Source organism: Oratosquilla oratoria, chromosome 8 (genome assembly GCF_046742065.1).
Source record: "Oratosquilla oratoria isolate Oo_2021 chromosome 8, ASM4674206v1, whole genome shotgun sequence".
In the NCBI taxonomy this organism is placed as follows: Eukaryota; Metazoa; Arthropoda; class Malacostraca; order Stomatopoda; family Squillidae; genus Oratosquilla; species Oratosquilla oratoria.
Window position 1 is genome coordinate 7,758,168 of NC_134784.1, and position 12,500 is coordinate 7,770,667.

At 37.2% G+C, this 12,500-nt stretch overlaps 2 protein-coding genes across 2 annotated transcripts in view; both read left to right on the plus strand.

Annotated features, from left to right (window-relative positions):
* LOC143027570 (uncharacterized) overlaps nucleotides 1-11,246 on the plus strand; it is a 22,153-nt gene extending 10,907 nt beyond the window's left edge. Inside the window, exons 2-6 of the mRNA XM_076188882.1 lie at nucleotides 369-526; nucleotides 3,907-4,030; nucleotides 7,154-7,305; nucleotides 8,116-8,181; nucleotides 10,833-11,246. Of these exons, the coding sequence (XP_076044997.1) occupies nucleotides 369-526; nucleotides 3,907-4,030; nucleotides 7,154-7,305; nucleotides 8,116-8,181; nucleotides 10,833-10,907 (575 nt within the window). The 3' untranslated portion in view covers nucleotides 10,908-11,246. The remainder of the gene's footprint in view (nucleotides 1-368; nucleotides 527-3,906; nucleotides 4,031-7,153; nucleotides 7,306-8,115; nucleotides 8,182-10,832) is intronic.
* Nucleotides 1-12,500, plus strand: part of LOC143027572 (uncharacterized) — a 517,585-nt gene that overhangs the window by 97,914 nt on the left and 407,171 nt on the right. The gene's annotated exons all lie outside the window — the stretch shown is intronic.

The window sequence follows — 12,500 nt, forward strand, 5'->3', positions numbered from 1 at the left end:
ACATATTCATATCCTATTTTCATTAAAAAGATAACCTCCCTCCCCGAAAAAAGGAATGTCGAAACATACTCGTATGAATGTATGGTAGTTTTGACATTGTTTTTAGTTTTTTTTTCAGGACTTTTTCCTTCAGCATATATTATATATTTCGTCTTATGCGATTACGCTATATACATCATCTCAATGGTATATATTTTTACATCTTAGTATTATATAATGAGTATAACATGCGCATCTAAAGACTTTTTTACTCCTAGAAATACAAGACAAGTCTACATATTTTTCTAATTAAAACGTAGTTTTATTCAGTTGAGAGGCAGCACCGTGGTGATCGGTAACATCTCTCTCTTTCTCTCTCTCTTTTCTAGCCGGCGTTGTTGAAATCGAGGACACTGCACAAGTGGTGGAAGAAGGACAGAGAGCGATCTCCCAGTATCTCAACCTCGACAACCCCTTTGACGCTGGCGAGTGGGGTCCCGTCTCCATCTGCCCCAATGGAACCTTCGCACACGCCTTCGAGGTTAAGGTTAGTTTACGCACTACCTTCTCTTGGTTTTTAAGGTAGAGAACCTAATACTAATGGGGTGTCAGAATACAAAATTGCTCTCCCAAGATGTGAAGTCCATATTTGGCAAACATAATATGGAGGTGGCAGGTAAGGTTTTGGTCGAAACAGGTTTTTGAGCTCACGAAGTGGGGTCAGGAGTAGGGAGATGGGCGGTCTCCATGATGGGTTCCCAAGAGATCCCGGCCGGGTCAAAGCAAGAGTGAAGGGCATATTTTCACCTGCCCCCTGTTTCGTTGGGGGCGGAGTGGGAGCTCCCCCCCTCCAAAAAAAAAAAAAAAAAAAAAGACCTATACTTGGTATGCATACTTAAAAGGTGCTAGGGAATGTTTCAGAAGAAACATATTTTGGGGTCCACGAAGAGTGGTCAGGGGCAGGTAGGGAGGGGGGGGGGCAGCTCCCAAAATACTACTAGCTGCAGACCCTAGCACCCATAATTCAAGGAATGTCATGGGTATAATGGGTTCCCATGTGTATTTAATCACCTTAGTGCTGAGGGGTTACACCCTAGTTGAATAAAAGAACTAAGCGCAAATGGTTGTTCGTTCGTCTATTACTTTTGAAATGATATCGTCACTCATTTCTCGACTGGCACTTATTAGATTTAACATAGGGATTCACATGCATCCTACGATAACATATGGACAAAGAAAATTGTGGTCCGGGGTCTCTAAGGGATAATACATGAAGGATATTCATTTGTCACCTGGGTAATGGCAGATACTCAGATACTTGTGCTAGTGAAAGTGAAACAAAGTGGGAGAGGAGGCAGATGTTCTTTCGGGTGGTTATACGCTTGTAGACGAGTGGGAGGAGAGACTAAAGCAGTTACTGGCTGAGCTTGGGAAGACGTATGAGAGAAGAGAGCTGAAAGTAGATGTAGGCAAAAGTAAAGTGATGAGATGTATAAGATTCCACAGGATGGCAGTGAGTTAGAGGCGTGTTTAAAAGGAAAAAGCCTGGAGAAAGTGAAAAATTCTACATATCTAACATCGCATGTAACAGGGAACGAAGGAGTGAGATTGAAGGTATATTATAGAGTAAAAGAAGCGAGTAAATGTCTGGGGGATTAAAAAGGGTTGTGAGAAATGGGCATTTTGGGACAAACACAAAAGAAAATACAGCGGGAAGGGATGATTTGGAATATGCTGTTTCCGTATGGTCATCAAATCTCATCAACGACATTGACAGACTGGAAAAAGTACAACGGCGAGCCACAAAACTGATTCCAAATATCAAAAATAAATCATACGAAAATCGACTAAAACATATGAATCTGTTTTCCCTAAAAAAGCGTAGACTCAGAGGTGACTTGATACAGGTCTTTAGAATTCTAAAGGGAATTGACAACATCAAAAGTGACAAATTTTTTCACACTGAATGAGAATCCGACAAGAAACAATGGTCTCAAACTGTCCGGAAATAGATTCAATTTGGAAGTGGGTAGAAACAACTTCGCCAACCGTGTAGTTAATGAATGGAATAAACTTCCTGCAGAGGCAGTGCAATGTAGTTCAGTTCGAAGCTTTAAGAATCATTTAGATAAATACCTAAGCAAGATTCTGTAGTGATTATAATTTGCTTTATATTATTTGTTTTTGTTTTGTTATCATTTGTCTGTTTGATTCTTATTCAGTAGTAGTTATATGTCAATTTATTATTATTTAAAATTTATCTATTTGCTTATTATTTAACTATACCTATGCATTTATTTATGTATTTTATTTATTATTTACATTATTATAGTTTTTATTTATTCATTTATCATTATTTTGATTTTTTTCGCATCCGACCTAGATATGGACCAAAAGGTCTCCTGTCGGTATGCCCCGCCTTTGTAATCCTTTGATTGTGCCTGAGACACTTGAGGAACGAAATATTTGGAATTTAAGGGGGGGTAGAAAGGGAAAAAACTAAGCATATTTCAGATAAAGGATATAAGCAGTATGATTTGGATTACGAAGACGGACAGAATGAACTGTCCGGAAATAGATTCAATTTGGAAGTAGGTAGAAACAACTTTGCCAACCGTGTAGTTAATGAATGGAATAAACTTCCTGCACAGGTAGTGCAATGTAGTTCAGTTCGAAGCTTTAAGAATCATTTAGATAAATACCTAAGTAAGATGCTGTAATTATTATAATTTATGTTATATTATTTGTTTTTGTTTTGTTATAATTTGTCTGTCTGATTTTCATTTATTATTAGTTATATGTCAATTTATTATCATTTACTATTTACCTGTTTGTTTGTTATTCAACTATACCAATGCATTTATTTATGTATTTTAATTGTTATTTACATTGTTATAGTTTTAATTTATTATTAATATGATTTTTTTTTTTTTTTTTTTTTTGCATCCGACCTAGATATGGATCAAAAGGTCTCCTGTCGGCATGCTTTGCCTTTGTAATCCTTTATGAGAAACAAGGAGGACAGCGGGCTGGAATGACCTGGTAGATTAGAGTGATATAAAATACTGGAATTGTTTGAGCCTCTGGAAAGAATGAGAAGAAAAACTAACAAAAAAGAGTGTAGACAACAGAGGTGAATCAATTAAACTTGGAAGAAAGACTGAATGAGTTGTATGGAGGAGGTGAGGAGGGCATTGGTGCAAGAGGAATGTCTGTCGACAAGGAAAGAAGACAAAAGGTTTCTTCTCTGCAATCTAAATTCTCGAGTAGATGAATGGAGAGGGTCGCCACGATTGTCGGCTTTTGTTATTAAGGTGCTGTGTCTTCGTGTATTCCTTTTGACCCCAGTGGTGAAAGCGGCTTTGGGTAAGGGTGGGCCTATATTCACAAGGAAGTAAAATAGAAGGGAAAACAAATGAGTTATTGGATGATTGTGGGATGAGTGAATGGTGGGTATACCTTGATATATATGTATACATACACGAAGACATATACCATATTCGTGTGTATATATATATATATATATATATATATGCAAAAAATCACTTGAACGCGTGATTCTAATGTGTATTTGTGTGTGTGTGCGTGCGCGTGTGTGTGTGTGTGTGTGTGTGTGTGTGTGTGTGTGTGTACATGTGAGTGCTCATGTGTGTGTGTGTGTGTGTGTGTGTGTGTGTGAGAGAGAGAGTGGTCGTGTGTGTGTGTGCATGCTCGTGTGTGTATATTCATATATGTTTTCGTGTGTGTGCGTGTTTGTTTGTGAGTGTTTATGTGTGTGTGTGTTTGTGTGTATGATGCATACGTGCGTGCGTGCGAGCTCGCGCGCAAACGAAGGCGTTTGCATGTTTGCAAGACAATATGTGCTGAGTTGTGTATATACTGCCAATTCTTCTCCTTGTGAGTTCTATCCTATTTTCCATTTTGCAGTTCGAGGAATACAGTACAGTAGATGAGACAGCCATCAATGCCGTCAAGTTGTACTGCAGCACTCAGGAGCACCATGACACCGGGTACATCACCTCTACCGAAGGCGAACATGGCGATTGGTACGGTAAGCATCCAGCTATCTGACGATAGAACGCTTATGGCAAAAGGTGCTTCACATATTAAGACACTCTGAAGCTATTTTGGTCCTTCATTGTCCATAAGGACACTTTACAAAGTTGGTTTGGGCTAAAACATTCCTCTGGTTTTGATGGGGTTCTGAGGGTTTCAGCAGAAGACTTCTGTGGATCTAAGAAAGCCCATCTTGGTCCTTCATTGTCCAAAAGGACACTTTACAAAGTTGTTTTGGGCTAAAACATTCCTCTGGTTTTGATGGGGATCTGAGGGTTTCAGCAGAAGACTTCTGTGGATCTAAGAAAGCCCATCTTGGTCCTTCATTGTCCAAAAGGACACTTTACAAAGTTGTTTTGGGCTAAAACATTCCTCTGGTTTTGATGGGGATCTGAGGGTTTCAGTAGAAGACTTCTGTGGATCTAAGAAAGCCCATCTAAGATAATTCTAGGGACCCAGTTGGCATCGCTAGAGCCCAGCGTCATTTCAGCTTCGTCATTGCCTGGTCCTTGAGCTATCCATCGGTTCTTGTCAACATTTCCAGTCTAATTTTAGTGATGATTTAAGCAGTGAAATTTATTTCTCGATAGTGCCAATATTTCTCTTTCACATCTCATCAAGGGGTCCGGGGTAGGACCCTGAATGCTATGAGCAAAAGATCCATCACTTGTAGGACATGATGTACAAAAGGGTGAATCATTGTGGGCCAAAGAAAAGTAACAAGTTAAGTATGCATATCGCACAGTTGCAAGATTATTATCAAGGCATACGCGGTATATGTATATAAAGGTGCATCTGTACATCTAAGTGTACGTTTTCCGACAAAATTAACATGCAATAGTAAACATCCCTCTAACCCTTTCCTAACTGGGGTCCTGGGTCGTGCCATAAGCTGGATAGAATCATATATCGTTATCCAGATCGAGATGTCATCGAAATGAAGGAATAAAATCATATATATATATATATATATATATATATATATATATATATATATATACATATATATATATACATATATATATATCGTAAAAAAAATATATAAATACTGTATATGTATATATATATGCACACGCACGCACACACACACACACACACACACACACACACACACACACACACACACACACACACACACACACACACACACACACACACACACACACACACACACACACACACACACATGTATATATATATATATATAATATATATATATATGTATATATATATATGTGTATATATATATATAGATATATATATATATATATATTACCAATATAATTTCAACCACTGAATATGAGACTTAGAATTTGTTTTTTCTTAAATTGATTATAGGTTTTAGCAAATAGACTTCATTTAAGATTTTTTTGAATGTTTCTTTTTTCTAGTGAAAGGTAATAAATATAATTATAGTTATATTCGAAAATAGCTGGAGTCCAGGAACCATTTTATGGAAGAAAGTATACGCTGGACTCGACGTTCGTCAAGTCCAGCGTATACTTTCTTCCATAAAATTATAGTTATATGTACATCACAATGAATCAAAACTATTTGAGAAATAATGGGCGTAAGTTTGACTGAAATGGCGGAAACGAGGCGCTTTGCTAACCGCTTGGTCACCAAATTGATGATTTTTCCTAAACAAGCAGTCGTATATAATAGAATTAAAAATTTCAACATTCAATTTGACATCCAAGTGATATACTATAGTGCCTCCCTTTCTTTCTTTTCTTTTCCCTATCGCGTCCGGGTTTGCCAATGTGATTTTTCATTGTAATGTACTGATAATACTGTGTTCTGCTGCATTGGTTCTAACTCAGGGCAATGATCCGTCATCCACGAGGAGCTAAGAGGAGAGAGAAGAAAGGGGGGTGGACGGGAGTGAAATAGTTGGGAGTGGGTACGTGCGTTTTGATTTGGATACCTCCCTTACAAAGGGGAAAAAGCCTTTGGTATGTAGATAGATATAGTACTGATAATGTTATTTTCTGTTTAGAAATTGTCTGTAATAATGACGCGGTAGAGAAGACAAGCTTGGAAAGACAGACGTGCACTCACGGACAAATATACTAAAATCTTCAGTGCTTCTGACTATCAAATCAAGCCTCTAAATATACTTTTGCATGTTACCTCGTTAAGATGCTGCTATTTTAAGACAAATATCGTCCCAAATATACTAAATATGTAAGAACGAAAGCTAAATTTCTTTGATATGCATACATGATCACAGAAATGTCGAGCAGATTTGGGTCCAATAGTCTTATAAACGAAAAGTACAACTCATTATGTTCCAGAAATATTGGTGCGCCTGTGTGCGTGTTAACTTGTAACAAAGAACATGTCGATGATAAAAACAATGAGAAAAGAGATACGATCAAGAGATATTTTCCATTATTGTTTTTTAAAGAGTCGTATTTTTTTCCACACGAGACGTGCGTCCATATTTTTTCTTTTATCATTTGTACTTATATAGATAAGGGAAATTCGCTAGTGGACAGCGACATCAATCAGATATTTTTTATGACAGTCGCGCAAGGATTCGAACCTGCTGCTCAAGACGCCAAGAGGCCCCATGACTGCCGCCTTACTCCGCTCGACCACTGATGATTAAAATCGTATGAACTCAGAACACTACTGGTTTTCGAGATTGAGAAGGTCGCTAACTGCGGCCCTGATTCTCTTTTTACAATACGACCAAGCACATGGGACCTCTTGGCGTCTTGAGCAGCAGGTTCGAATCCTTGCGCGACTGTCATAAAAATGATCTTATATAGATAATCTAAGTGTTTTACAATTCACCACTCCCATATTTCCAAACATCAATAACATAACATTGTTCTCGCGCTTCACACCATTCATGTTTTTGGATCCTTATGGCACTTTTTTATCCTTAACCTGAACTTTACATTTATGTTCTCAGACAATCAATCATTCCTCATTCTTATTCTGGCCTTGATAGCAATCCTATTACAAATTCCTTACAACAATTTCTCATCATACCTCTGATCTTTCATCAAGCAACCACAAACCTCACCGTCGACCTTCCTCCTTTACAACAACTTCAGTTCTCCCATGACTGTATTTCTTGTAATTCTGACGAAACTCTTCTTTCCAGGCATGAAGATCTGTGATAAAGGTTACCTGACGGGTATGCGCGCTCGCGTCCTCCCTTACCAGGGCCTACTGCACGACGACGTTGCCGTGCACGATGTTGACATGGAATGTAATTATGGCACTCAGATCATGAACGGACTCATTGATACCAAAGTAAGCAAGTAGGTGCAAGTGGCGGGGTTGGGGTGTGTATGTATGCACACGACAGAGAATGCATAACAGCACTCGATCTTCCTTGGTGGTTGTCGCTTCAGGGGATACATTGAAATTTATTCGTGACGAATATTTTAGACTGCTATTAATACTTTCATCGGGCAACATAAAAAAATATATATAATGAAGGCAAACGCCTCAGGCATGTTACTAATCAAAACAGTCTTTGATCTTTAAAAGATAATTAATTTCGCTCAGCTAAATGAAACTAATCCATAGCTGAAAAAGAAAAATAGATAAAAGAAAAATAATAATAACAATCACACCTGAGATGGCTTATGCACATTCTACTCGTAAGATTTTCATATATTGTGGAATTTGTCTAAAGCTGGCAAGGTTTATTGGGTTATTTGATATTGTTTTGCATTCCTTCCTTCTTCCACCTTGGAGAAATGCCATCTCATTTCGGTTACAGAATTTCTATCTCATATATGTGCCCCTTTACCGGCCAGGAACCACCGCCATCACCACAATTACAACCACCACCACAACTATCACCACCATCACCACCACAATAACTACCACCACCACCACCCCCCCCACCACCACCCACCACCACCACCACCACCACCACCACCACCACCACCACCACCACCACCACCACCACCACCACCACCACCACCACCACCACCACTACCACCGCCATCACCACCACTACAACCATGAACACCATCACCCAGAAATCTCTCTTTTCAGAATACGAGAGTCAGATTGATATACACTAAGATGCATTTTTATTTCTGTTAACAGTATAACATGGGAAAGTGGAGCAGTTGGACCCAGTGTCGCCCTGGTTCGGCCATTTGCGGGCTTCAGGTAAGAAAGAATGCCCCACGTGTAGTAGTAACCAGAATTCTCGAATCACGACATGTGATTGTTATGGCTTAGGCCAGGCGATTCTATTAAACCGAGGAAAAATATTGTGTGGTTAAAGGCTTAGCCTTTAACCACACAATAGGATAATTTATTTGATCTGTAATTATTCTCCTGCGCAGGAAAAAGGTTAGCGACGAAGAAATCGATTTCGCTGCAAAGAATATGTTTGTATATTTTGAACGATAGTTATTCTGTAGTAATAGATATTTTCTGTGCAAAGAGATATGAAAAAAAATAATGAAAAATGAAAGTAATAGGGGTGTAATTACGTCACATTATTTTCCATTCAAGTCTTGCGATTGTACTAGCGTTATTTTAGAAAACTTCCACTGGTTATGAGCTAAAATGGTGATAATAGTTTTACTTTTCTCTTTATTTATCTTTATGAACTCCGTTAGATATATGACATAAATCTTCAGTTTTGTAATTAGTATACATTATATCTGGTCTAGATTTGAAATATGCAGGATGATTATACCATCAACATAATAGGTGTTGTGTAGTCTGAACCACAGAAATATTTCAATGGGCCTCACCAAATTAACTGCTGGGCATGAAGTAATTTAGTCACAATTCCTACGTTACGTTGTGCAATTTAACAACATATATATATCAAATATTACACTGGTATGCTTATTCACTGTATACAAACCTGTGTCGGCAGGGTGGAGATGCCCCTAACTTATTTGTCTATTTATTTTTATTTTTATATATATCTTTTAATAACGGGTAAGACGGGGTTGGTATAAGTCAGAAAGGATTATAAAGAAGTTGAGAACCACTGAACTTTACTTTGCCGATATCAAATTGATGAAAACTTTCTTTAGTTCTAATCAGTTAGTCGGTTTATAACTTTCAAAACTCGTACGGTAGCATTCACATTCTATTTTTCGTTTTTGTTTTGCTTCGTGCTGTTGTAAGTATTTTGCCAAAAATGTTAGTCTGTTTTGACTACTGGGAAGGAGTTTCTGTTTCTTTTATATCTGGATGAACTGTATCCATTCCTCCTTTATTAATGTCTGGAATATGAATTTCTGTTTAATTGTCTGGAGCAGTTGTAGTCGCTCCTACCTCTACAGTCTCTGGTAGAATTACCATTTGGTTCTTCTGTTCCCTCCAGGTGTTTAAGTTGTCGATAGTGATATTGGATTGTTACATATTCAGTACTGTCTAGTTAGTAACCTTTACCAAATCAATCTGTCATATTATATATATATATATATATATATATATATATATATATATATATATATATATATATATATATATATATATATATATATATATATATATATATATATATATATATATATATATATATATATATATATAAACACACACACACACACACACACACACACACACACACACACACACACACACACACACACACACACACACACACACACACACACACACACACACACACACACACACATATATATATATACTGTATATAATTCTTCCTCATCCGCACAAACTTGCTGGTAGCCGTGTTTGCTTCCTCACGGGATATTGGTAACACTGCTTATCTCTTCACGGGATGCAGAAATACGGTCGATTCTATTGGTTATCACGTGTTTATGATTCCTCGTTAACTAATGTTTCACCATTTCGTATCAGAGTAGTTACAGGAAATAGGATTAAATCGATTAATTGTATCAGCGTGTCCAGCAAAATGATAAAATCTGTTTTAATTGGGCATGCCAAGGAAATCCACACCACTAGTATTCAATCGTTTTATAATTTTAATGATTATTCTAGTTCTTGCCATGCAATTCTATTCACCTGGAGGAAATCCCCATCCGCAGCAAAAGGGGTACATATCGAGTTCTGTATTTAAGTTAGCTTTGGTGAGGCAATTTTATTCAGCTGAGAGAAAATGTTAAAATCACGGTCGCACCAAGCAACGCCGATATGTAACTCGGTCACAATAGATGTTTGGAAGGATATATCATCGCCCCTCTAAGCGACAATACGGCTAATTAATGTTTTTTCTTTTGCTTCCGCCAGCTGAGCTGTGTTTACATTAGGGCGAAGGCCACGAGGGTTACGGAGGCTGTCTTTGATACCATAACGATGTAATATTTCTCGATTCGATTTCTTTGTTCCTTAGTTCCAAGTCGTTTGTAGCTTGGGGTCACTTTCATCTACGTGTCACAGACGACAGATACATCAGCTCACCTTTTCAGCTTGGTGACGGACTGTGAAGATTTAATTCTGGTGAATATCAGAGGGTTTGCATGATCTGAGCTGGGGTAGACTTGGGATTCCCTTTAGTTGAATAGAATTGTCTGGCATTAATCAAACCAATATGTATAGTGTTATTTAAAGGTGTTGATATTAGTTTTATGTATAAACATGTTAGACGCCAGAAAAATCTTATTATTTGGTGTTCTGAATATCATCTCATACCTTACATCATAGAAATACAAGGTCAGGTCCCAAGCTCGTAGGCATAACCACAAGGTAAGATGTTTTCCAGTAAAATAGAAAGGGCTGTATATGGCGTGTCATGATCGATGCTCACTTTCCGTATCTTGTTAAAGAAGATCAGAATCAGTGAACTAAAATATTTTTCCATTTCACAGACGAGATACGAAGCCGCCGTGGTGGCTGATGATGTAGCCATCGCCGACTTCGTCATGTTTTGCTGCAAAATGTAAACAACATGACCAGAATACGAAAGTTTTTGCATAAAGAAACGAAAACACGATCGTAGGCTTTGTAGACAAACTGTGAATATGAGAGTGCTTGGTTTCGTAAACTATCGAATAGTAATACGAATATACTAACTCAGTCATGGAAACGAACAACAACCCATCAGTGAATGTTGTTTGTAACTAGTACTGTAGCAATAATATAATTCTGTACTGATATAGAAGCACTGTATCTTCCTGCTGTAGTACTTTAAAATCTTATACTCCATCAACGCATCTTGAAAAAAAACATGTATTCACTTATGATTAAGGTTACTGTAACAGATGCAATAAAGCCTAATGAGAGTATGTAATATGAATGACCTCTGTAAGCTATGTCAACGTGATGGAGGTTTCTTTGAAGCAGTGTAACCCTTTGTTTCATTTTTTCTTCTGTTGCATAAAACCACCAGGCGTTAGCAAAACATGTACATTGACACTCCCGAATAGGTTAATGCATGAAAAGAAGTTAACAATGATGAATGCATATAGATACAACTGAATATTTATTATGAGGTTGTTTGGTCTTTATCAAGGTCAACTGCATAAAAAAAACAAGAGGAGTTACAACATAACGATGAGGACTTTGGCCTGAGAAATTCAAACTGTGTTTACATATCATTTCTAGTACGTGATGTCTATCGTGTACTTCAAGATTAAAAAAGTTGCTTTTACCAATCTTGTAATAAAAAGTATCATCTGGTGGACTAAGCATTTTTCATTTGTTTGCATTACTAATAAATAAAATTCCACCCCAATTTGATTACAACATTTAATCACTCCAAAGGAATTTCTACTTTCAAAAAGAAAACACAAATCATTTTTTACTTGACTTTCATATGCGTCTGCGATTATTATTTGCTTGATTATCATTTATTATTATTTTTCTGTCAATTTGTTATTATTTACTATTTACCTGTTTGTTTATTATTTAACTTTACCTATTTGTTTATTGATTTATTTTATTTATTATTATTTATATTATCAAATTTTATTTATTTATCTATTTATTTATTTACTTATTTATTTATTCATTTATTCATTTATTTATTTATCATTATTATAATTTTTTTTATATATCCGAACTAGTTATGGACCAAAAGGTCTCCTGTCGGCATGCTCCTCCTTTGTAATCCTTTGTAATGAAGGGAAAGATGCCAGATGGTTCAGGAGGGGGTCAAAGCCTTATCGAAGTTTAATGGCCTGTCTAGATTCCCAAAACAATTACGAGAATTAGTCTAGGATCAAGCACAGTCTGAATCCTAAAAACTTCAGGAATGCGTAGACTCTGTGAAAAGGTTTGCAGAGTCGACGAAATCGTGTCTTATCAAAGGACGGCCACCTTGCAACGCTTTGTCTTCGTAAATCATGGAACGGGACCAGCGAATACATCATTACATTTTCTCGCTCAAACACTTTAACCCTTGCACTGCGGGGTGTTTTCTTCAGCTGAATAAAACCATCTGCCGACGGCCGCAATGAAATGGTAAAGATGTACCCGCACGTGTAACAGAAATAGAAATTTTATCATAAGGTTTCCGGCATGTTTTGATACATGTT